This window comes from Neopsephotus bourkii, unplaced genomic scaffold (genome assembly GCF_033783945.1).
Source record: "Neopsephotus bourkii isolate Nb327-2 ecotype Australia unplaced genomic scaffold, CSIRO-AGI_Nbou_v1 NB_258, whole genome shotgun sequence".
Lineage (NCBI taxonomy): Eukaryota > Metazoa > Chordata > Aves > Psittaciformes > Psittacidae > Neopsephotus > Neopsephotus bourkii.
In genome coordinates, this window is record NW_026900767.1 from 113,819 (window position 1) to 140,000 (window position 26,182).

At 42.3% G+C, this 26,182-nt stretch overlaps 1 protein-coding gene across 2 annotated transcripts in view; it reads left to right on the top strand.

Annotated features, from left to right (window-relative positions):
* The window catches only part of GRIA1 (glutamate ionotropic receptor AMPA type subunit 1), a 120,991-nt gene that overhangs the window by 81,123 nt on the left and 13,686 nt on the right, over positions 1–26,182 (top strand). For both annotated transcript variants that reach the window (XM_061346135.1, XM_061346138.1), the window contains exons 9-13: positions 904–1,014; positions 1,988–2,194; positions 3,341–3,711; positions 21,247–21,445; positions 21,995–22,242. In XM_061346135.1, the coding sequence (XP_061202119.1) occupies positions 904–1,014; positions 1,988–2,194; positions 3,341–3,711; positions 21,247–21,445; positions 21,995–22,242 (1,136 nt within the window). The remainder of the gene's footprint in view (positions 1–903; positions 1,015–1,987; positions 2,195–3,340; positions 3,712–21,246; positions 21,446–21,994; positions 22,243–26,182) is intronic.

Below are 26,182 nucleotides of genomic sequence, written 5' to 3' on the forward strand. Positions count from 1 at the left end.
TATATTGCACTGAGGCAGAGCTTTGGAAGTTCTTTCCTTACTCTCTTTTTGTTTGTGCGATGAAAAGAGATTAGAAGCATGTGTAGATTTTTTTCTCCTGAGCTATTATGATCTCTAATCTGTCATCAGCAGGCTGCTGGTCATGCCCTTTCCCATTTACTGTGTTAAGAAATTCCTTTCACATGAGCAGAGCTCAGGCAACTTCATCCTTACATGAGTGATGGAAAACCTCTTATAAAATCAAGTCCTCAAAGTGGATAACCTCAGCAGTGATCTTCCTAGTGATACTCGGTGGCACTCTGCTCTACCAGCAAGCAGTGATAGGTCAGCCCAAATCCCTGATAAGCTCAACTTAGCATGAGAATTCTTTCCATTACTAAATTGTTCAGTTTATTCATAACATTAAACTTTTTTGCATTGGCCAGGGTTGGTTTTTTCTTCCTCACTTGATTTTTTGTCTTGCTGTCTCAAGATGTGCTGAGTCAGTCCTATGTTCATGTGGGTTTTCAGATGCAGGACAGCATTTTAGCACCATGTAGCATCTGAACATGCAGCAGGTATGCTCACCATTAAAAAAGTACTCTGAAGTTACACAGGGCAAGTGTGAACTCTTGGCGTAGGGATGCAGCAGGGAATGGCAATAACCCCCCAGTGCCATGTGCTTCATGTTTTTACATGCATACAAGAATTGCGCATATCATGCATGTTATTTTCAGGCTGGAGGCATAGTGGGATGGGAAAGTTCCTGGTCCTCCTAACAAAAGACATCAAGAATCAGGAGAGATCTCTCGTTTGGTATGAACATACAGAGGGATTTGATCCTGCTTGGATAACCCTGTTACCATATCCTAGCTAATATTAAAAAGAGATACCAATAAGATATCCTGGGTTTGTATTTGGCAGATTGGTTATTGGAATGAAGATGAGAAGTTGGTTCCAACAGCCATTGATACTCAAAGTGGCAATGAATCTACAAGCCTCCTGAACAGGACTTACATAGTCACAACTATCCTAGTAAGTTCTGTTGCTTCTATTCCAGCATTCCGTCTACCCCATCTCCCTGATGTGCGGACTCTCTCTCCCCCCTCACATGCTCTCCTTTGCACTATATCATTTTTATAATAGCGATAACAATAATAATAATAATAATAACAGCACTTACTGTTCCTGCCGGGTCCATAAAGGTATCTGAAAATTACTGTGGTTAATTAAATAGGTATTAAAGAGCTCTCATGCTTAAGTGTAGAAAATACAAAAGATTATGACAAGATAGTAGAGGCATCAGTATAGGTAAATTAGGACCATTATACCTGTGCTTTGTATTTAGCCCACAGAATGGGGGCTGTAATTCCGGGAAGGATAAGCTGTATTGTGCAGAGAAGCTGAATCATAGCTTCAAAAACAAATCTGCATTATAATCATGAAGGAATAATATGTATCCCCTAATGTATGGTATCATGTATTGTGTCATCGTATAAGCTTACCCTGCAGAAACATGAGATTTTACTAACTTGTTTGTTGAACACATTACTGTGAGTCTACAGAGAAGACACAATACCCAAACTGAATTAAACAATTTAAAGCTCTCTCCTCCTGTCCAGCAGATTTGATTCTTCCTCTGCCCACACATGCAGACAAGTCTTTAAAAATTCACAGCTCAGGTGCATTCAATATCCCTTGCAGAGCTGCACTGAAAGATTTGTTGCCCACATATCAAAAAATACCTGGGAGGTATTCTATTGCCCTCAGGTCCATTGCTGCAGAAGCTGCACACAGATTCTGCATGAATTAACAGAAAGTGCCACAATAAAAATCACACTTCATACCTCCCAGAATAAGTCCACAGTGTATTGACTGTGCTCTTTAGCACATGAACTCAAAGATAGAGCATGGGGACCAGAAGCTACATGCTGGGCTCTAGTCTAAGCCCCAGATGTGCATCTCTAGGATGTGGAGTGTGGCTTAATATCGGTCTTCTCTGTGCCAGGAAGACCCATATGTGATGCTCAAGAAGAATGCCAACCAGTTTGAAGGCAATGAAAGGTATGAAGGCTACTGTGTGGAGCTCGCTGCTGAGATAGCAAAGCATGTTGGCTACCACTACAGGCTGGAGATTGTCAGAGATGGGAAGTACGGAGCCCGGGACCCCGACACCAAAACATGGAATGGCATGGTGGGAGAACTCGTTTATGGGGTGAGTTTCCAACCATATCCTTTGTCTTTAGCTCTCGGTACTTGAGAACACGTTTAAGCCCTAGAGTAAGAAGGAGCTGTGCCTTCTGTCAGCCTGACCTGTCTTGAGGACTGCAACTCTGATAATGCAAATAATCAGCCCAAGTAAAACATTTTAATTTAGGGAAGGACAGCACATTTTGTGACTGTGGAAATGTCAAAATGGCTCCTTTCAACAGTTCCAAGATTCTTTTTCTTTCCATTTTTGGAAAGTATTGGAAGTATTGAAAGGTCAAACTTTCCCATGGGCAGAATCTTCAAATTTTACCCTATTTTATATTTGCATGATAATGGCAGGATGAAAGAAGGATAAGATTTCAAACACTCAGATTAGTGAACAGTAGGACTAGACTACTTTCTGCCTAGCCACTCATTTCCAACATCTTGGATATACACCTTCACTCTACACTTGTAAACCTGGTTCAGTCTGGTAGCTCACATTCTGTGGTGTTTAGGTCATCCTTTAGAGGGGTCTAATTTTCCCTTGTAGAGAAAGGGGAAATTAGTGTGGGAAGCATCAGAGCCCAAGTCTCTGTGTCACTGTGTTGGAGCAGGGAATGATTAGCCTCCTGGTAGTAGCTCCACTGCATATACTGACAGCCATTTCAATGCATTTGCCTTTCCACTTTCAAGGTGGATTGTAAAATAAACAGAGAGTGCACATCAGTGTCACTGGAACATTTTTTTCCTATTCTCATGCAGTCAAAAAAGCTGTTCCTGATGGAAGTAAACATCCTGGCATCCTTTTTCAGGCAATTGGCCTTTTCCTTGCCTCTTTTGATGTCTGGATGACAAAGCTCTTTCAGCGAAAATCATCTGCATCAGACTGTGACATCAGTGGATAAGTCAGACCAGAAGAGCTAGGTGGCTGCAAAAAGAAATGCTGTGATTCCAAAACATGAACTGGTAATCAGCTGAAAAAAATTGAAATATTCCACCAATATTATGGGATGCTCCTTTTTGCCATTTCTCTTGAAATTGGTTTTGTATGATTTTTTCCTGAGATAGGGGTAAACAGAGATCAATGGAACATACTGTGATAAGCTGTAGTTAGTAGATATATTTTTATCCCCAGAATGCAAACCTCTTTTCTGTCTCTCCTTTTCAGAGGGCGGATGTGGCTGTGGCACCATTAACCATCACTCTGGTTCGAGAAGAAGTTATAGACTTTTCCAAACCATTCATGAGTTTAGGTATATCTATCATGATAAAAAAACCTCAGAAGTCTAAACCAGGAGTTTTTTCCTTTCTGGATCCTTTGGCTTACGAGATATGGATGTGCATTGTTTTTGCCTACATTGGAGTGAGCGTTGTCCTGTTCCTGGTGAGTCGCTTCAGCCCTTACGAGTGGCACACTGAGGAATTCGAGGAAGGACGGGATCAGCCAGCCAATGACCAGACAAATGAGTTTGGGATATTCAACAGTCTCTGGTTCTCCCTAGGAGCTTTCATGCAGCAAGGATGTGATATTTCTCCAAGGTGGGTTGCCTTCCCCAGTGAACCTTTTTCCAGTTCATGTGGTTTAATCTTTGCATGATTTGGAGCAGAACAGGGGTTTTTTGACCTTCCTTCCTGAACCATTGTGTGCTTTTGTGAATCAGTTGCAGATTCATACAGGATCCAAGGGTTCACAGATCTCTCAGCCATGAACTTAGGACCTCAAACTCGAGACCACAAAATACCATTCTAAATTTATCCTGGGGAATCCTTTCGAGGGCATTTACAGAAATGCAAACAAGACTTTCTAAAGCCAGCCAATTGCAATCAGTTTTTTTCAGGCATTTATTTTATTGTTGTTAGAAGCAAGATCATTTTAACACTATAGGGAAGCTATAAAATTCCAGTAAAGTAGGGAGAAACAGTACAGTAGGTACTCAGTGAAAGGCTGTATGGTCTGTGCCAAACATTATGGAGCGCACTGAGTGGCTTTAAGTATTATTGGTCTTTAGAAAGGTCAGAGAAGTACAAATGCACAAATTATATGTCTGACAAGTAATGTCTATAACTGAAGGATCTTTCTTGTGGTCTGTGTATATTCTCATGAGCAGGATCAGAGATGAGCCAGGGATAAGGTTTTTGACACCGCCAGAGTTCTGTGTCCAGGGCAGATGTCCTTAAGTTTTATGAGGCTGAAAAAGGGTTAACATGCTGTGGCCTGGGACATGGATTGTATGTATCCATCGTTCCCAAGAGGTGTGTTCTGGATATTGAATGAAGGGAGAACAGCTCTAGCACCAAAGGTGCTAGATGCTGCAGGACAGCTTGCAGGACACAGCTGTCTCACACCCACTCCACAACTCTGAGCAGCACACTCATCCCAGTTTGACTCAAACCAGAGGTACTGCCAGTCACAAGGATGAAGCTACAGGCAACATATGTATTTTCTGTGTTTACATGCCATGGTTACCTCTGAAGTGATGCTCTGATGAAAACAGAGAGCAAAGAAGCCTCTTGTTTCCTTTTTTCTCTATCCTTCCTTTTCTGGGCTTTGTCTCCCTTCTCTTCAAAGGGAATTTCAGCAGAGATATGTGTCTTATGGTAGACAGTAGGCGGAAAATAATTTCCCATATGCTGGGATGTCATCAAAGCTCAGGGGACAAGAAGGAGAGACAACTTCATCAGCAAGTTTAGCAACTCTAGTAACTGCACAGCTCCCATGGGATGGCGGTGGAGGCCAGACATCAGCTTGTTGGCTATTGGATTCCAGTTTGTCCAAATACTAATGAGCTTGGGATAGTGGGGAAATAGAAGCCTGCAGGGCATTTTGATAGTGACAGCTTTTATGGATATGTTTTATCATCTGATCGTTGATTATAAGGAATCCAAGCACAGCATTCAGAAAGTTTTCCCAACAGAGGGAATTTCAGCTTTAGCACTGCTTTGTAACACAGCTCCATGCTTTAGGATCAGGTTATTGTGATTATCATTCTCACTGTTGTTCTTGTCACCATTATTCTCATTTAGGAAAGAGAATGGCTTCCTTGGGGGACATTTCAGTAGTCAGCTTCTGTTCCAAGGAGGAAAGTGGAGAGGTGAAAAACTGAGACTTTGCAAAATAGGAGATTTGGAAACATCTTTAATAAAAAAGTGTCAGGGAGAGATCAGTGGGTTTGATTCAAACAACAAGATTTGCTCTAGCTAAACAGCATGCTTTGAATCACCATTTCAAAGGGTTGCTTTATTTTGCTTTGAAATGGGAAATGAGAATGGCTCTGTCATTATTATTTTAATGTTGTTAATTTGATAATCTTGATAATGAAAATTACAATTTCATTGAAATGAATATTTTCCCATGGAGCAAAACAGCACTTCCAGACTACAGATATTTGAAAGAAGAGAACATCTCAAAAATGAAATATGGGAATTATTATAACTCCCAGTACTCTGAGTACAGCTCCCTGAAATTCTTGCAAGTGGAGGGGTGCATTTCTATGAAATGAGAAAGGAAGGAGGAAGCAGAAGAGTGAGAATTTCCGTAGGATGCTGTTGTACAGAAAGGCTCTGGGCGCTCTCTCTATTTCACATGTACTTTTCACACAAACCTAGTGCAGGATTTCTGTAACACATCACTTAGCAAGGAATGCTTGGTTAGAACCACACTGTGGGCAGGTGGGGATCTGCTCTCTTCCAATATGTTTCCTATGTGGTTGCTTCTAAACTTATCGCTACAATCTCAGCATTTCCCAGTAATATATTAACCAACATAAATAGCTTCTGTTATACATCTGTTCTGTCATTCTCTCCCTGGCAGAAAGGAGCAAGTGCAGGGGTGTATTTTGTTTTTGTAGAGGTTTGGGGTTGTTTATTTCAGTTTTGTTTTGGGAAGGAGTAGGGGAAATTTGTCTGGAGGTTTGGGTTTTTTTTTTTCCCCAGAGCATGCTTGTTTTAAGTGCATATGCCTCTATGTATTTATCATAAAAAAATGTAAGACCAAAAGTGCAGACACATCACTCAGCACAGGGGGTGGTGAGCTCTGCAGCAATTCCCTGCTCTTGTAAACGTGCATTCCTCAGCCTCAGACCAGTCCCCAGGGAACTTTAGTCCCCAACAGAGACAGAAATTAGTTTCTGAAGGAAAGTGGCATCCTTTTAAGGACATTCTTACTAGCCAGAACTTCAGTCAGGTTTTTAAGTATGCTGGTCACAACCTACCAAGGACTTCAAAGATACGTTGTGGATTTGACACCCTGTGGATGGCCAAGACAGAGTGTAGCTGTGGGTTGTGTGCTCATAGCCTCTTCAGCTGAGTGAGGCTGCTGGGCATGAGGTAGACTGGTGCCCTTGAAGCTTTGAAACCTTCATGTCCAGGCATAGACTGGATGAGTATGACAAAGGCCAGGCAGTAACCAGTCATGGAGAATCCCAGCTGGAGCTGGTGGCAGTCTGTGAGTGCCTTTGGATGCTGCAACATGAACATGATCAAAGAATCAATCCCTCCTAAGCCGTAAATGGCATGACTCAATTGTAGGTACATAGTTTCAACCAAAGGAGGCTATTAGCTCCTGGACATTTCCCACTGGAGTGTGCAGTCCTATTCTGCACTATCAGAATGTGATTCAGTCACTACCATGTGTACTAATTTGTCCCAGCTGATGTGAGATATTCCCTGTTGTTGCCATTAAACTCTGTGCTTTCAGATTACTGATTACGCAGAACAATGGAGGAGAAGCAACATTTTGGAGTTGTGAGTAGTTGCATGTACATAGTAATGGGCAGAAATCAGTGAAGTCTGAAACGGGCCATAAACCATTAGGCTTTGTAAAGTGCCACCTTAACTTCAGAAAACAGTAATGAAATTGCAAAAGCACTCATTAAATGTGAAATACAGGCCCAGAAAGGAGATTCTCAGAGGTAATAAATATCCTGCAGCCAATAGCAGGAGCCTGCAGCAAGAGAAATATGAAGTAAATATAACTCACATTGTACCATTCTTCAGAAATGTAATATGATAAATTGTCTTCAGAGCTTAAAATAACCCCGGTGTGTAGCAGATGTGGAGAGTGGGATCTTGCTAACATCCAGGATGCTGCCATTCCTCACTCAGGGTAGACCTGAGGCCTTTGAGAAGGAGACTTTGGGGACGTCTGAGCTTCCCGACTTCCTTTGCAGCAAAATGAGGCATCTGAATTTTTCATCTGCCCCATTGTTTTCTACAAAATATATCATTTGACTGGTGTAAAACGGATAGAAAAGCAGGGAGCAAAATGTATATTTCTCTTGTCAGTTTCCTAGCTTGATCTCCTGTCTTTTATTATTGCCAAATATGTTGCTTCATATGTTTGAGCCCAAAAGAGACTTCCTGTATATTGGAGACTATTAAATTTAATCCCGTTACTCTTCCTGTGCCTCAGAAAACTTATGTTTAACTAAAATTAAATACATTTGGCTAAAATAGATCTTCCAGAAAGGAATTTCTTCTTCCTTTGAAGATACCAGGAGATAGAATATGCACAGTTTCTCTCAGCTGAGTGACTATAGGAGTCATGTCCCCAGTGGAGTTTGACAGGAGGATGAATAACACACAGTATCACCCAGTCAATGCAGCCATCCTTTGTGCCCTGCCAGAGGAAAATTAAACAGAGATCTCCAAAAATAAATCCAGCTCCACAGGGGCTCTCTTTATACTGAATTGTGGAAACAAAGCATATTTATTTTGATTTCAGATCAAAACATAGTGTGAGTAGAAGGGAAATGTATAGTCATATCATGACACAATAGGGTATCATGTCATGATACCTGGACAACACAGCTTGGTATAATCTGTGTGATTGATAACAGAGCTGGAGATACCCTGGTCAGCTCATGCTGGGTGTGAAATGATGGATGAAGCTTTCATCACAGCCTGTGTCTGGGAGAGAGCCAGACCTGAAAAGGGAGGTTTCAAGAGCATCATCAGGGATGCAGGATCTGGTTTGGAAAATGTGCCATAGCAGACCACAGCTGAGGCATATCTTGGCCACACCAGATTGACCCATAGATTGGGGGTGTTTGCTGCATGTAAAGAGACATGGTGCAAGATGCGATCTGCCCTTCAGCTAACTTGGGTTAAAGAGTTACATGGATCTTAACTTGTCTGTAGAGTCCAGACGTGACGTGCAGGGTGCAGTGGCACATGCTGAGCAGTGACCCCCTAGCTCTGGTAATGTGCTGCTTGGGGAGGTTTACTCACAGAGATGATGTATGAATGCGCTCCGAGGTGGGAAGAAGAGATATAAATTGCTGGCTGCTATCCAGTCAATAGATACTATCAATTATTTATAAGCATCTTGTGGACACTGTTATTTGTTTCTAGTGACATGGAAACAGGGCACTCCAGCTGATATATACAGTGTGCAGCTGGGCGTGTATTTCACTGCACACCCTTGCAGGGTCTCTATTGCACTCAATCACAGTGGATTGTCTGTGGAAGAGCAAGTATGGTGTTTATTATGTACCTGTAATTAATGCTGAAGATTTTCTTCTGCTATTTTTCCTGTTTATTTTACATTTCTTTTTAGATCAGTTGAAAAATACACAGGAGACTTCAGCTGTAGAGCTGGCGGAAATGACAGCAAAATTGCTCCACAAGTTGTTGAGGTTTTTTTTCCTAAACTAGCCTCTAGAGACCTTGAAAAATAGCAGCACTTTTAAATTCCATCAAGATATTCCTCGTACTGAAAGATTTTATCTGGTTTCAGACAAGAACTGAATCAGAAAGTGTTTAGAACAAAAACTTTCTCTTTTTTAGTGGGAGGTTTGATTTGGGTTGTTTCAAGAACATTATTTCTGTTCTGTCCTTTGCTTAACTAGTATTTGCAGCGCACTTACAGATTTTGCTAAAAATTCAGAATCAGGGAAATTAGAATCAGCTGCATTTAGCAATTAAAAGGATTTCAATTCCTTCCTGAAAAGAAGGCTGATTTTTGATGTTTATTTGGTGACTCCTCTTGATTTCAGTCGGCATCTTCTTTGACGGTCCAAGCAGCTGGCTGTCTTTTTGGCCTGATGCACAGTTTTGGTATCGTCCTTGTGGTACCCATTGTAACCTTAATCTTTAACTTGTCTTGGGGAGTCCCTGGGGAGCTGTTCAAGCTCTCCCAAGGCAGGATTCCTAGAATAAATTAGGAAAGATTCGTGCTTTTTCTGTTTTCCTTGCACTGCCTGCACAGGAAGGGGTGATGGAGTGGAGCTCACTGGCAGGGCTTCCTGAAGCCTCTCTGGGAACATGGGAGATGATGTACTTGCTCCTACAGACCTGGATGCTGATCACCAGTTAGATTCACTGCTCAGCCTCAAGGCGAAGGGCACATTTTTGCAATGAAGCAGGAAGCAGTTTGTTGTTTCCTTCGGGAGTACATGTAACCTGCAGCTCATGCTGGGGCTGCCCTGGGGACCAAGGCAGCCAAGCCAGGCTGGGAGCAACCCTGCTCCTTCTTCAACATAGGGTAAACCTGGAAGGCTTAAAAGCTTGTCCAAGGGGACAAAGCTGAGGATCATTTATTTTTGGCAGTTTGCTTGAACTGGTGAGCTGAGGTTGGTCTCTCAGTGTAACAGTAAAAAATCAGGATTCTAACTTCTGTAGAAGTCTTTTAGAAGAGGTTTTGTGATTAGCTCTACCTGGTAGAATTAATTATGTCCAGGGAGAGGAAATTCAGGTCACAGGGTAAGAGCAGTACTTGCAAATCACCAGGAACTGATGAGCACACTTATCTCTGAAACACGCTTAACTTGGGAAAGTGACTCACCAGAGGAGTAGCTTGACAAATTGCACACTGTCCAACTAAACAGTCCCCTTTGGAGTCTGCGCACTTCCATGGCAACCGCAATGTGGCAGCCAGGAGAAAATGGAAATTCTTCTAAAATAATCATCCTTGCAATCCAATTTTTCATTTGGAAAAACGCTGAAGGATACACAGGACTCAAAAGAAGAAAATAACCAACCGAGAGAATATTGTTGGGGAAATGCAATTTAATCTGTAAAGGACTAAACGAGTCTATTGAATTTCCACACTCTGCCATCTGGATATGTCTAAATGCTGCAGATGTAATGAATGTTCATTCCACTGACCTGTAAGCCACCTCCTTGGCTTGGTTTCCCTATCAGACATATCTAGTTGCTCTTCCACAGCTCTGACTTCAGGCTTTTACCATTGAGGTTGCTGTGGGGGGCAGCAAGAAATTTGCTGGAGGTCCCCCATTGAGTGACAGATTTACTAATCATTCCACCAGCTGTGTTTAAAATAAGAAGACAGCCACTTGATCCAAAAGCAGATTTCTTTAGCTAAAAATGTACTTGCAATCTCTTTCTTCTGGACTAAATATGTGTTTGTCATATTTTTGATTGAAAATATAGTTAAAAATAGCAAGGGGTGGAAAGTGTATTGTCCAGTTTTTGAATCTATTGGGAAGTTCTCTTAGGGCATCTCTGACATGGAAATGTCATGTGCTCCTTGTGTTTCTAATGCTGTGTACTGGCTCATGATCATGAGTGGCACTAAGAATTGTGGGGGTCCTCTGAGATTTACAGCCTTCTCCATAACTCTGGCAGAAGACCCCCTGAGGCTCCAGGGATTCCCTATTATGATGTACTCCAACTTGCCAATTTTCAGTCAGTAAGAGAAACACACACTGTCTTTGTATTTTCTTCCCTCTTGATAACCTGTTATCCCTGAGCCATCCCCCCAGCTGGGGTCTGAAATCCTCTGAGCTCCAGCCAGGACTGCACATAGCTGTGTCCTCCTAATAGCTAGGTTGCATTGCCATGTGTTTTTTGTTGAAGAATAAGGGTTGTGAAGAGCTGAATGACCTCCATCTCCCCACAGTGGTGTCCTCTGCAAGGCCGTCTGTCACACACTGCTTTAGCATTGGCACTCCGGGAAAATATTGTAGCTAAGCTGGGAAGCCCTGAGCATGTTTTCACAGGGAAGCCCTGCTTAAATAACTCTTCCATATGCTGTACATCACTTTTATCAGCACTAAGATATCATGTGCATACTCTGGATACACAGTTGAATGAGCACTGAACTCCTCAATTCAAATTGTTCTGGCTCATAACACACAGAGCATCCACAGCTGCTCTTTGCTGGTCTAATCCCCACCTGGCCAAAACCTCATGTCCTCCATGGGGAGACCCAGAGTACTTTCCACTGGAATTTGGGATTTATTGTACCTATTCTGCTTTTGTCCCACATTTCACCCCAACTACTTGTCCTGTAACTGGGGAAGCACCATACTCCCTTTTCACAAGAAGTTTGGGAATGCATACATACAGCTAGCATACCTAGAGCTAGCAATGTCCATTGTAGCACTCCAAAATGGTGAGCAGGCAAGGACAAATTGATTGAAGTATGACAGAGGTGCTAAGTTATTCATTATGAAAGTCTTGATGAAGCCAAGTATTTGGGAAAAGCAAAATGTGTGTCCTGATAATGGGAGCAAAAGCCTTTCTGTGCTTTGGGAAGATCTGCAGTTGGAAGAGGCAGATCAAGGAGTTACCTCTGATGTCCTCCATGTTGGTGTCTTGATCTAGCTTCCATTTTCACTCCGATCAAAGGAGCCAATTGACAGCTAGGGGCCACCTGATCTATATCATGGAATAGTAAGAAAGGGTGTACAGCTTGTTTACAAACCCCTTTCTTTAAGCAGCATCATGGTTTATGGCATCCAATCTATTTAATAAAATCAGATGGTAGTTCTGATTATTGCCTACCCGGAAGAGTTGCTGCTTACCCTTAGATTCAAAGGCTAAGCAGCAATAATCCAATCATGGTAATCATAACTTACTACTTTGATCTTCAGATAAAAGAGCCTATAGAAGTGCAAAAGTGTTACATCACCGTTATTTGGACAACTTCAAAGCATGTTATATACACTAATGAATTCTCCCAACACAGTCTGAGGAGAAGTAATGGGAGATAAATGTGTGAACAGGGGAGTAGGAAAGAAGAGTGGAGAAGATAAGTCCTCACATGGTAAAGCAGTAAAAGTAAGTACCTGTATACTATGGATAGGCATGAGATGTGAAGAAGGGTCCATGAGGGCCCAGATGCAGAAGTTAAGTGTGCAGGATGCTCTCCCATAGAAAGGATTCTCTCTTCTCTCATTTCTTGAAGCTCTCAATAAGAAGCAGGATCTCAGGCTTCAGAGAGGCAAACAGGGGGAGGAGGCAGCTTTTCATCTTAGCAGTGCTTCTGAAGCCTTCAGAAATAAAGTCACCAAATGGATCTTAGCAGGTGGAAAAGGGGTAGCAGAAAAGCTGAACATGTTTTCCCTTCACAGTTTGGGTTTTTAATGTTAAAAGACAGGCATTCCTATGCACATAAAGTGCGTCTAAAAAAACACTTGCTGGGGAGACCAGACTTATTCCTCGACACTTCTACAAGGGGTACAATATGCTCTTGTAGGAAAAAGAAAGGCTTGAAGTGAAAAAGGGAAAATGTAACTTGTGCAGCCTTGGTGAGGGATCACATTTTAAATTAGAAATGAGAGATAAAAGGAAGGGAATCTTTGGAAATACTGCTCAGAGTCACATTTTTCCACTGCAGCAAATGCTCTCCTTCCAGAAAAGGCCTTTCTTTCACCAGACTGGGAAATCTGAACAAAAGACATAAAAAAAAACAGAGCAAAAAGAACCAAAACAAGTCACCCTGGAAGAAGTCTGAACTAAGGTAATGTAACATTGCCCAAAAGTCTCAGAAATGGGGCTCAAAATTGTGAGCACATGCAGATGCCTAAAGAAGATCTTGGAAAAATGAAGAACTGGTAGCGTATAATGCAAAATACAGTAAATCTTTTGGAAAAAAGCTTTTTCATCGAGCAGACTTTGAGGAGGAGACTGAGGGAGAGCATATGAAACCCAGCAACACAGCAAAGGACATTAGCACAATAGGCTGTTGTTTAAAAAGAAGGATGAGTGCTGTTAAATCTGGGGCCACCTGAGGCTGAGGAAGTCCCTGAGTAATGAATCTCCTGGGGGGCTCCAACCAGTGCTGCTGACAAAATTTTCTGCTTGTCACCTTGCGAGTTTCTCTCAGCAAAGCAAACAAATGTCACAGAAGTGAGAAAAATACGTGAAGTGCCTTTTTTTACAGTGAAATCTTTTGCTCAAAGGCATGATGAGAGACTTCTTTTTCTTCCCTTGTACAAAAGCTGGCAAAGCTACAGAAGAGGGATGACTTTGCCTTCCAACAGAGCTGCCAAGCAGCCCAAAGTGACCATGTGTTTCTCAGCAACCCTCTATCTACTCATCCCTCTAAATTACCCTGGTTTGCAACGTGGAGGAGCACCTGTACTTGAGAGGATGACAGTGTACTTCTTTGGTTCTAGATGTTCTGCCTTTCAAGCACACTCCTATTTTTAATTAGGGTTCCACCTCATCCATCTATCTTTAGCCCTTTCTTTACAATGTTTTCTAGCAGCACTCTGAAACACATGGGTGTACTATCCTGTAGTTTTAGGGATAAGTATTTCATTTGGGTGTACTATCCTGTAATTTTAGGGATAAGCATCTCATTTCAGCAGCCAGTTCTGACTGCTCAGGGAAGGTGGCTCTTTTGAGTGAAGGACATATCTTACTTTGCAGTTCTGCTCTGTAGGAGTGTTTTTATATCACGGGTGGTACGTGGGTCAAGGGAGGCTGCCTGCCTATGTCAGTCCATGTTTGCTTGCCATCTAGTGCTTCCAACTCCATCCTTCATTAGTTAAGCAGGTGACTTGTGTTGGTTGTGTATCAGCAGGCTGCAATCTGTGTCCATTGAGGACCAGAGGAGCACACAACCTGCAGACTGCTATTGGGTACATAAATTACCCCCTGCATACCTGGGCCCATTTGATGTTGCCTCTGCCTGCAGGGATCTTAGGAAGGGGAAGTGGGCGAAGCAGCAGCTCAGAGGTGAATTCCACCTGATGGTTAACGCTTCAGGCCTGAAGTTCATAAATGTGATTCATCTTCTTCTCCTATAGCAGGAAACTGAATTAGAGAAATGAATTAAGCTACCCATAAAGTGGCAAGGCTTTCCAAGGAACAACAGAAAAAAGAGTTTCTGATGCTAGTCCTCTAGTTAAGCCATTAGGTATCTCTTGCCTGTTAAAATGCTAAGTGAATATCTTGAAAACAGCATGTAGGGACTCCACATAGTCATGCTTATACTTAGCACTGCAGCAATCCAAGCTCCAATGACTGAAGAACCACAAGCGGCATGATGCATTTCTGACTAAGCAGGAAATCTCACTTTAGAGAGAGGTCTTGCTCATTAAAGGTAAATTGAAGAAAAAAGTGCCAACATATTCTGCAAAAGAAGAGATGAAACGGTAGGAGAGGGACAATATACTGCTGTCCAAGGCCATTAAATTAGGTAGAAAGAAACAGTAAATAAACTATGACTTATAATTAAAGCCTCACAGATACACACCTCCCATTGAATCTAGGTGTTTCTACATATTTGCAGACAATATCTCCAGTTGTTGCAATATTTACACAGCAAGTGACCCCAAGACTCCTCCTTAAAAGGACTTCTGCTGCGTTTCTGCAATCCATATTGCCTTCTTACAGCATATTGGCTTTGGTGTTTGTTGAGCTGGTATGGTTTGCCTCAAAACATGGAAAAAGCAGATCTCCAGCCCATATACAAAAGTTAGGAAACTCTTAAATATTTTCAAATTAGAAACAGAAAAGCAAGAGAGAGACAGCATTGGACTCCCAGTACCTGTGCACCCCCAGCTTTTTCACCCTGTCTCACAGGTTAATGTTACCCACAGGGAATCAAAACAGGCAGCTGCCACCTCTATAGAAAAGATGTGAAGGGAGCTGAAGAAGGAATTTGTACTGCTAGGAGAGGTAAATGAGAATGTCAGTGGAAAATATTCTTATTTCTGTGGTTTTTAAGGGCTGTCTTGCAGTGTTAAAGCCCAGCACTGCAGTTAGGGCTCCAGACTCTTATACCAGGCAACAGGGTTCAATAATATGCAAATGCAAACTAATAAGGGCAATGAAATTAATAATACAGTATAGAGAAACATGCATTATAATTAATTTCATGACAAACAGTTCATTTGGATTGGGCTTGGAGCACCCTGATGTAGTGGAAGGTGTCCCTGCTTGTCCTTGAAGGTCCTTTTCAGCCCAAACCATTTTACGATTCTGGACAAACTGCTCATTCAAAACTCTCTGTGGCATAGCAGTGCATAAGGAGAGCTTTGCAGCATGTATGTGATGGATGCACCCAGAGCTGTTCCCAGCTCCACAACCCCATGCTAAGTTTGTTCCTCTATCTATGACTATTCACAACAAATCTAAGGTTCATGTCAGGGTGGGAGATAAAATGGTGAGACCAATCATGCCAGATGGTCTGCGACATACCAAAAAAGCAAAGCTCATTTACACTGACAGAGTCTAATGTTGAAAATTTGTTTAAAATAAGAGCAAAACTGGGGCAAAATGTTTGCAACTAATCCACTACCAAGTCAGTCTTCAGATAGACCCATGAAATCATGTAGAGTCAGTATCAAATTAGCAGAGTAGTGCTGGAGATCAGAGGATCTGTGTGGGCAGAAGACCAAAAGTGGATTTGACCCACAATCAGTAGAACAAGCATGTAAGATCTTTTCTTTCAACAGTTTTGCATAAATTCATTCAGTGACAAATATGTCAGTTGACTAAGTGAGCCTTTATTAGAATTGAATTTAACAGCAAATCTGGGAAATCCTCCCAAAGCAACTATGGCTTTAGAATCCCAGATTTGCTCTTCTAATTAAAACACTGTCAGTTTAGGTGTAATTCCCTAGAAGAAATGGAGTTGGGAAGGGGGAAGGGAGAAGTGGGGGAGAATTGAGATGGTACTTGAACAGTTTGCCAATGAGGTTTATTTTGTCTATTTTCTGATGATCTTGTTAATGTCTTCTTGCAAAATGTATTGTGCTCTTCTAATAAGACAGCAAAGCAGAGGTAAACTCCTGTCAGCATTTCCTGCCTTCCATAAGGGATAAGATCAAAGAACAAATTGTTTGATCAAGGATTGCATTTTGTTCTAAAAACTCAGAGATTACATCTGTGTTGAGTTTCTTTTTTTCTCTGTGACGAATCCATCAATGCTGAGGCTAGAACAGAAGAAAAATCACATCACGGGGACAAAAGGAACTTAGAATTCTTTCCTGGTGTCCACTGGCAAAATGTATTTGCTTTAGTAAGGAAAGGTAAAAAAAAATGTCGTCTAAGTAAGAAAATCAAAATGATTCTTTTCAGGTTTTCCATTAAACGGATCTAAAATAACACATTCCAGAATTATCTTTTAAATTATACATGTAGTAGGTAAGGGTTTAATGTATTACAGAAGCTGAAAGAAAATTATGTGTAATGAGAAAGCAGAAACAAAATTGTTTACCATGTTAAAATTATGCCTTTTAGCGTTTCAGAAATGAATTAAGTAACAGAAAAAATGCAAAGCTTGGACAGAGCCAAGCCAGCCATTTTCAGACAGCTACTTTTAGAGGATATTTGCAACCATTATCTTTTCATTCTGATTATTGAGAATATTAAGGTTTCATTTACTGTTTCCGAATTTTCCATGGCACTGAAATTCTGGTTCCCAGCCAGCTCTAATTGTAGGTAGATTTTGCATCATGGATAATGAGGGCAGAGTATTTACTACTTACTCCTGTAAGGGTAATGTTGGAAAGGAGCACCCTGTTCTTGTTACTGTGCTGTGACAGGCAGGCAGGACCCCAAGTCAGGGAGAAGATAGTGGTGGGAAGTGTGATTTTGACCAGTATGGGCAGGGCTAGAAGAAGAAACCAAGAGATCTTAAATTGGATTCTGGAAGAAAGAAGAGTGTAGGTGTAGAAGAAATAGTATAGGTTGAAAAATACATAGTCTAGTCTATTTCATCCCTTTGTGCGTCCCAGAATTAGCCATTCATTAAACCTTTACACTGTTGTCCTCGTTTATTTTATTAAGGTTTTATTTAGACCCTGATATTGCAAGTATTACTATGATAATGAATGTGAATAAATCCAGAGTTCAAACAGACAAATCCAAACATCCAAACCTTAGTGTATCCTTAAAGTACTAACCAATGTGTTCCATCTCGCCTTATCTCTGCAGCGGACCGACTCACTAACTCGTTTTCACACAGCAGAGAGCTGATTGCTTTCATGTTATGCTTGAATAGATACGGGGACATGTAAATTCTCCATGCAGGAAGATTTAAGCCCCACACTGCCCGTTAGTGAAGAGAAATGAACTTGAGCTAGGGCTTAAGCTGCAAAACATTTGTTGGTCAAATGGAAGGTCATTTTCTGTTATCTAGCTGTGGAGTGAGATTTTTAAACCCTCAAAATGACTTGGAAGCATGATGTATATCTATTCCTCTGCTCTTACTAGAACATAAACAACCCTGAAGTCCCACTGGCTTTTGACCAGGATTTTGGCTCCCCAGTATTGAAGTCACTTCTAGAAATGGAACATTATCTCCTAAATTACAAAGGCACTTTTGCAAATGCGTCCCGTGATGGTAGCACTGCTGCTTTCCTGCTTGGTCTACAGAAGTAACAGAACAAGATCATAATGGAAATTGTCTTCCTAGCCACTTGCAGTGGCAAGCAGTAATAAGCATTGGCTCAAAATCTAAATAGGCAATATGGTTATTCACAAAAATCCAGTTCTGTTTAACCCGTGTTCACTGCTACTGAGCCATAGGGATGTCACATGGGATCAATCTGCTTGTGTGATATTTCATCATGACATAGTTTTTACTGTATTGCACTAGTCTCCAAGAGCCTTCATAACCAGCCAGCGCTCCCTTGTGTTGGATTCAGCACAACTGTGGAGCAAAGGGGTGATATCCTATAGAGGCCCTATGCTGAATGTTTTTTCTACACATGTATACAGCGGTTTAGATTCACAACTTCTAGCTCCAAGTCAATCTACCCATAAGAGCAAACATTGCCCATTAGCAGTGTCTGCAATAAAACATCATACACACGAAGCCTTAGCCATTCTGGCAGTCACAGCAAGCTGTTTATCTCCTTTCCTCCACAGTCTATGGGAGTGAGCAATCACCTCCTCACAGCATCTTATGTCATGAGGAGAAATGACCACCACCAGGAGCAGACACAGCCCAGATGAGACTGGTGTACAACACAGACGTGCATCCTGTCTCATCTGGCTTCCATGGGAAAGAAGCTGCAGTCCCCTCTCCCTCTTTCCCCAGCCCTTGTTACCTCCCAGTCTCAATACCCCATGGATGTATTTCATGCTGTCAATGCCAGGTGCTGAGCAGGGAAGCATAAGCCATCTGCAGCTGACAGCAGGCAGTCCCCGTGGGATAAGCCAGAAATGAATATCACCAGGATGTTGAGGATCTAGAAGCAGGAATCCGGCTGACTGCCGCTGAAGAGATTGAAACAAGTCGCAGAAATATCCCAGCTTTGTCAGGAAGGAAAGGCTGTATAATTTGCAGCTGAAGATGAATGTGATTATTTGCCATGCAAATGGATTTGCCAGCTCAAAGTGGCCTTCATCAGCTGAGATTGTTCTATTTGACATTATCTGGTTACTTTTGTTTAATGCCTCTGTGCCTTTTCCAAGCACTTCCTTCCCTGAGCATACATCATCTAGGCTAATTAGAGACAGGTATTTTTGCCTCTTCCCCGTCAATCTGAAGACATGTGAGCTGAATCCATAGCTGCCTCCCTCCCCAGTCCCCCTCTGAATCTGGAGCAAAAGGTAAAGTTGTTTGGGCTGACAGCCCTGCAGGCTGAGTATTCTCTGCAGATGGGAAGCACGACGGGCACATTTATCTCACCTAACAGCTTAAAAATTGGCTGTTCAGCCCAATTTAGTCATCCTAGTTCCTTCAAAATTCAATAGAGGTGGAGGTCTGCAGAGGCACCTTCTCCCAGCCTGAGATAGATGGGGTGAATCATCCCTGGAGATCCCTTCTTGTCTCCAGAGGTTGTTTGGTGAGTATGTCTCTTAGTTAAAGATAGCATAAAACAACAGTGCTGCCCATCTGCCTGCCTTTCTCACAGCATCCAGCACTCCCACAACAAACCTCTGATCCCCCTCTCTGTCTGGCAGTTATGGGAGGCATAAAAAAAAAGTAATCTGGGATGAGGGATTGTTGGTCAACTCAGCCATGTTGCTGCAGTTGCCAGTGAAGGAGGAGGCTTGTGTGGCACACTGCAGCATAACCAGCACATACCTTATGGTTGGAAGCCATGTCAGTGGGCTGTGGACATGATAAAACCTTCTTAGTCCAACCCTTGTTTTCTTAAGATCTGGATGACAGTGAAAAGAGTTTGTGAACTTGCTATGGAATCACCTTGGGGATGGGTCCTGTAGACTTTCCTAAAAGACCCTGCAAGGTGTATCCTTCGAAGTCATTGACTGAGGTGGTGCTTACAGCGAGATAGATTTTGCTACCCAGTTTTGGAAAAGCCCATGGAAGAGGAAACCAGAGGGGAGGCCAGAAGCCCCTTCAGTCACACCTGTAAAATACAGTGCTTGTCCTTTCTGTCTCTGTAATGCCTTGCAGGCATGTTTCCTGCAGTTACTCTCTGCACTTGTGAAAGCTGCTGTGATAATTCTGCAGGAGCACGGGGCTGACAGCAGATGTGGTGGGATGGGTCCTATTTCCACATGTTAAAGCACATGCTGTGTGGTGTGAGCTCAGTCGCTGTGCCTGCTTTCTCCTGGGAAGTGATCTCAAGGAGTTTTGGCTAAAGAGATTTCAGCATGATTTGGTCTAAACAGGGAGATGACGTGATGTCTGCAGGAGCAGCTCCCCTCACATCAGCAGCATTTCAAACCAGACTGGACAAACTGGAAGGGTAGAACCTAGATTAAGTCATGCAGTTGGTGGGCTATGTTCAGGGTCTCTTTCCAGCTCTAATTTCACTGATTTGCAGGGTGTGTTTTTTCCCTTGATGGAAGGACCTCATGCAGGTTTGTCAAGCTGTGGTAAGCTACAGTAAACCGTAGCAGCTGGACGCAAGACTTCATGCAAACCAGGACACAGAATAACACACACTATCATGAGCTGGTCCAGTGTCCTTAGCTGGACTGGGATATCTCTGTATATCATCTGACAAACAGTATTTCTGTGGAGTGACTCAGGTCAGCAGAAGGACAGCACTGAGACATGCAGACATGATCTGCCCCCAGAGAAATAAGCCCTGATTCTCATGAGCAAGTCCTCCTTAGTCAGACTGTCTGGCTTTATCAAATAGCATTGTAAATTACCTTCTGTCTAGGCCAGTGCTGTGCATCTAGAGGAGCATGTAAATACTTTAGACAGAACGTATGAACACTGGCATCACACTAAAATTATCTTCCACTTTTAAAAATGATTTGAAAAGTTTTTAATATAAATTAATGCTTGCTCAACTTATATGCTTCTGTAGTTATCTTATGGTTACAAATAATTGGCTATTTGATTGCAGCTAGTGCAAAACACCTAGGTTTTAAAGCACTATTATGAACATCTTGTTTAACCATCTGCTTAATGCAAACCAGAGAATGTCAGTGGACAAATTATTCATTAAGACTGCAGCTCCTCTCAGAGCTTCAATGTGTCTTATAGAAAAACACAGTTTTGGGTTTGAAACTTCAGGTGATAAAGGAGCTGACCCAGTACAAGACCAGTCTGTGTATCTGGTCTTGACTCCATGTTGGACCTCCTTCCCACTGGGGTTACGTGGCTCAACACATACCTTGGAGAGATGTTGTTTGGAAGTGCATTGCTCTGCCCAGATAAACATTTCTCACAGCTGTTCCCATGTTTTATTACTTCCATTATTATAAACTCTGAAAGAAATTGAAAATTGAAGCAAATTCAATCAGTTTATTGATATTTTTCTTTCATTGTGAATTTTTTATTCCCCCTCTAATTACACTGACACCTTGAAAAGTAGACTAAGAACAGAGACAGACCTTTGGCTTGCCTGGAAGTGCCTGGAGAATGTGACTTTGAGTAAATACCCAGTAAACGATGGGCTTGTAAAAGCAGGGGCAGTGTTTGACTCTCCTCTCTATGTCCAGGTCTCTCTCCGGCCGCATAGTCGGTGGCGTCTGGTGGTTCTTCACCTTGATCATCATATCCTCCTACACAGCTAACCTGGCTGCCTTCCTCACCGTGGAAAGGATGGTTTCTCCCATTGAGAGTGCAGAGGACTTGGCCAAGCAGACGGAAATTGCCTATGGGACCCTGGAAGCTGGCTCTACAAAAGAATTTTTTAGGGTAAAAGGGGAAATTTAAAGCACATATTTCTATTAACCTCTTGTTTTACAAGTCCCTCAGGTGCATCCTCTCATCCTCAGCTTGAGTCTGTTTTTTTTTTTCTTGCTTCCCCTTTACAATGTTAGGACCTGCTAACTTTTCCCTTAGAACAGGAAAAATCCAGTTTTCCTTATGCCACTCAGAAGGCTGGCAATGCATCCAGTACATGTGGTATTCTGTGACTGTAAACACAGACATGGAATATCTGTGTACTTGCTCACATTACTGAGAAGCTACTCTAGGCAGCTGCGAAATAAACAATGGCTTGATTTCCAGCTTGGTTTGCCCATGGTTTGATCCACAAAGTCTCTTGCAATACGTAAATATGTGGCAGAAATCAGGGGTTGATCCAGACCCAGGTGCAGAAATGGCAGGAGGTTTATTAATATCCCATTACCCCTTTTGGCTTCCTTGGCCCAATCAATATGTGCGTTCAGTCCAAGCTGGAAATCTCAGCTGTCACCCAACCCCCTGTTAACGCTTCTGTTGGGTTTCTGCTCTCCTACACAGCGATCCAAAATAGCAGTGTTTGAGAAGATGTGGACCTACATGAAGTCAGCAGAGCCCTCCGTTTTCGTGAGGACGACAGAAGAGGGGATGATCCGGGTGAGGAAGTCAAAAGGGAAGTATGCCTACCTCTTAGAGTCCACAATGAACGAGTACATCGAGCAGCGGAAGCCCTGTGACACCATGAAGGTGGGAGGTAACTTGGACTCCAAAGGCTATGGCATTGCAACGCCAAAGGGGTCTGCACTGAGGTAAGTAGCCTGGATTTGCTTCCTTTTGCCAGACCACCCGGCAAATCAATGTATGCACACAGTTCAATCTCCATTGCCATGTAAATCACAAAAGCTTGGGGTAAGGAGATGGGGGAGGTGGAGGAAAAGGGATATGAAATCTCAGTGTAACGTGCAGGGAAGTAAAACACCCAGCTCCCATTGAACAGCAACAGGAGCATCTAATTATTCAAGCCCTGCATTTGGAAACTGGATCCTGGCTGATCCATTTGCTATGAATGTGTCTGCTGTATTAGGTGATGGCAGGGGGGCTGCTGTGGTGTAACCATTGGTTTCACAGAGCATTATCCAGAAGGGACGCTCATCCTGTGCCATGTGAACTGCACAGCTTTGCAGAGTATGGTATTACCCTGGCTTGGATCCATGCTTGCAGAGGGAGTTCTCATGAGGAAAGCATTTTGGTGTTTTCTAAAATGAAGTGTGATTTGAAAGGGGTCACGAGCCAGTTTTTGAACAAGCCCTGCAAAAGGTGTGCATTTTCACTCACTGAGTCAATTCAGATCCTGGCAAGTGCCAAATTTATGGCAAGTCCAAATGAGCACAATTCCTGCATTTCTGAGCCCGGACCTGCAGCTGTCACACATCTTTGCCTCCTGTCATGTGAAATATCCTTGAAGACCTTCCTTTAAAATTAAGAACCCTCTAAAAGGTACAGACCCAGATCTGAGTTAGTATCAGAGCTTGGGCACTGCACACAACCATACACTTGGATGTGAGCTGGCTTCTGTGAAGCGCATCATGCAAACTGACCTGCTTAGAGCAGTGTTACCACAATCTGCACACTGGGATGGTGATGTGAGTCATGTCAGACGTGCAGTTCCTTTAGGCAGCAGCTGTGCACAATCCTCACATTGCAGTCATGAGCCATGTGAATTGTAATGATTTAAAGGGACTAGTAACTCCTCAGAAGCCATAGCTTTAGTTAATCTGATTGATGCTCCAACTGATTTATTTGTTTATTTATTGAACATATTTTAATCAAACTAGTTTGATCAAAATCATACACGTGGCTTTATGCTTGTATGCTAACATAACCTAGTGCAGAGATTTAATCCATGTTCTCTGTATTACTGGAAACCAGAGGAGCATTGCTGATGGATTTGTCTCATCACATAGCTCCTGAGCTAAAGCCAGCCCAACAAATCAAAGATGCATCAACTGGTAGTGGATGAGGCCCAAGGGGTTTGATTACTCCATTTATTAAGTTCAGCTCAAATTAGATTCAGCACTTCCCATATCAGCAACAAGCACATGAATGCAGTGCAGGTGGTCCAGAAGGCAGTTCTTGCATCCAGTGTGGTTCAGGCTCTGAAATAACTCAGGGCCCTTCAATTGAAGGTGAATCTATTCTCACAGCTTTGAGATGTTTTCTGTTACACTCTTTGCAGTGTTTGCTTTCTGTCCTGCAAACATGGGAATTAGGATATTCTATTTAATTATCTGAGTCTATTTATTTATCTATTTAAACTTCAACCTTTTATCCTAATTTTGATATTATAAAAACAAACAAACAGGAACATCCTGCCTGTCTCGTAATTGTTGGCATGTGAAGGTGCCATTTATCATACTTCTAAGAAAAATAAACAACAAAAAAAAGAAAACTGCATCAATCATTTTAATTTTGCAGCTCCAAACATCCCTCTGCTAGACATGATTCCAAAAATTCCTAACATTTCTTTTGGTTTTCTCTTTTTCATCCTGGCTGCATGTACAACAAAATTCTTATGGGCCTAATGGCGAAGGAGGAATGCTTGATTTTTCCATCCGATGGTGTTTCTTTGGAACAGTTGCTGTCAGTTTTTGTCCCGTTATGTTTGTTTTGTTCCTGTTGTTTTGATTGTTTTAAACTTAGTAGTTCCCTACAGTCATCATGTAGTGTCTGTTTTCCCCTTGGGGTCCTGCACATGAGAGGTGGCCCTGAGCAAGGTGACATTCATGAGTCATCTGTATAGCATGGTCAGCCTGTCTCTTATTCAGGCTTCATCCTCACTCACTTCCATTCACAGAGCCAGGTTTGGAGGCACATGGGAGCCAGGTTTATTTTAGATCAGGTCTGTCTTAGAAGCTGGGCTGCATTTGGATTTTTGCTGAGACCTGTACCTTTTGTAGCTAGACCAGTTTTCCTACATTTAGGATAGCTGATTAGGAAATGATCCTAGAGAGATGCTAAATGAGAGTTCACCATTGTTTTTCTTGCTTCTACATGGGAGCACAATGCCAGGATATTGCCACAGATGAACGAAAACAAGGTTGAAAATACAGAAATAATTCTTATATGTGTTGTAGCAGGTTCAAATGTGTCCCTCAAGTCATCAGTTAGGTCTCCTGGGCTGCTGAAAGAGCTTATTTCTTCCTCCTAGATGAATCTGGCTTTGAATATCTTATGGCCTCCAGATGTGAAAATTCAGTTGCATTTAGGAATGGCTGAGACGGGCAATGATGTGAGGGCAGAAATTACACCTTTCAACACCAGCTAGTTCAAGGTGTGGTACTGCCTGACATGAGATAGTGATGCAGATGCAAAATCCATCCATCTACCTGGCAGGAGCTCTTCTCCACTGTTGGACAAGTGATCAAAAAGAGGGCACAAAGCCAAATTATCCAAAACAGGGAAAACTGAAGAAATCCCATGTTAAGTTTGGACTCAAGGAATAGGGAGGGTTTTGAGATGGAGATGTGGGAAGGCAAGTTCTTCAGAGCATTCATACTGACTTTAAAGTTCCCTGAAATACAGTCTGTTTGCCTAGAGTTTGTGAATAAATACAAAATGTTCCCCATTACAAAAACACCTTATTTCAGGTTGACCAACTTCTGTCAAAATACACTCAAAGTAAAGCTTATTCTGTGTACTCCCCATACGTGGAAGAGAGAGACAGTTAATGAAAATAAAGCTTCCTAGGAACAATAATGCATAGCACTTAGCTCATGGTCCTCAGAATCATATGGCTGATAATTGCGCTTATGGAAACTGCAATGCATTTATTCTGTTAGCACCTTTTACCCACATAGAAGCTGCAATGTATTCTGGCTCATTAGTTAACTAATGTTTTGCAGATGGTTCAGACATCAGAGTGCTAATTAACCTATATTCTACTTTGGAAGACAGAAATAATTATGATTTACTTAGTGTCGAATTCTTTCTGGAGCTGCACTCAAATGTTTCCACTGGCTTTAAATGTAACCGAAGTTACAGTAAAAGAGGGAAAATATTCAGCCATCTTGGCCTTCACCTTCTTTTGGACTGGTAGCAAGTCTGACTTTGTCTGGATTTTGCTTTTTGAAGGCTGGATTCTGCCTGAAGAAGGCTCCCAGTCCTTATGAAGGCTTCAGTGATCATATGGGATTCCAACAGGCAGATCCACCATGAGCTCGTGGAGGTCAGCACATCCCTCCTGCTCACAACCATGCTATTTTAGAATTGCAATACAAGAAAACAGCCCCTAGATGAGGATTTCTTGGTGTGGTACAGAAAGACGTAAGCACAAGTTTTCTGAGACGGGAGCTGCAAGGTCCTTGGCCTATTTCAAGATCTTTTAATTGATACTCATATTCTGCTGGTAGGGGGTTCAGCCCTCCATCTCTTCCATGCATTTTAAAGTCCCCTCATGTTTGTGCCTCACTGTGCATAGCTTTCTTTCTCTTTTCCATGCAGTGTCTGCACCAGCATTGCACTTGCAACCTAGCATCCAGGAACAAACTGTGCCCATGTGCAGAGCCTATAAAACTCCCTGCTGCACATCCTGAGTCAAGGTGTTCCCTCAGATATTTACCACTGAAATTGGTGAGATGTGTGTGAACGAGTCTGAGGGCACACTGCAACACAGTTTGGGTTTTCAGGCTATCCTAAATCTAGATCACTGGATTTCTTTCTGAATGGTAGAGTCTGCTCACCATCCAGACT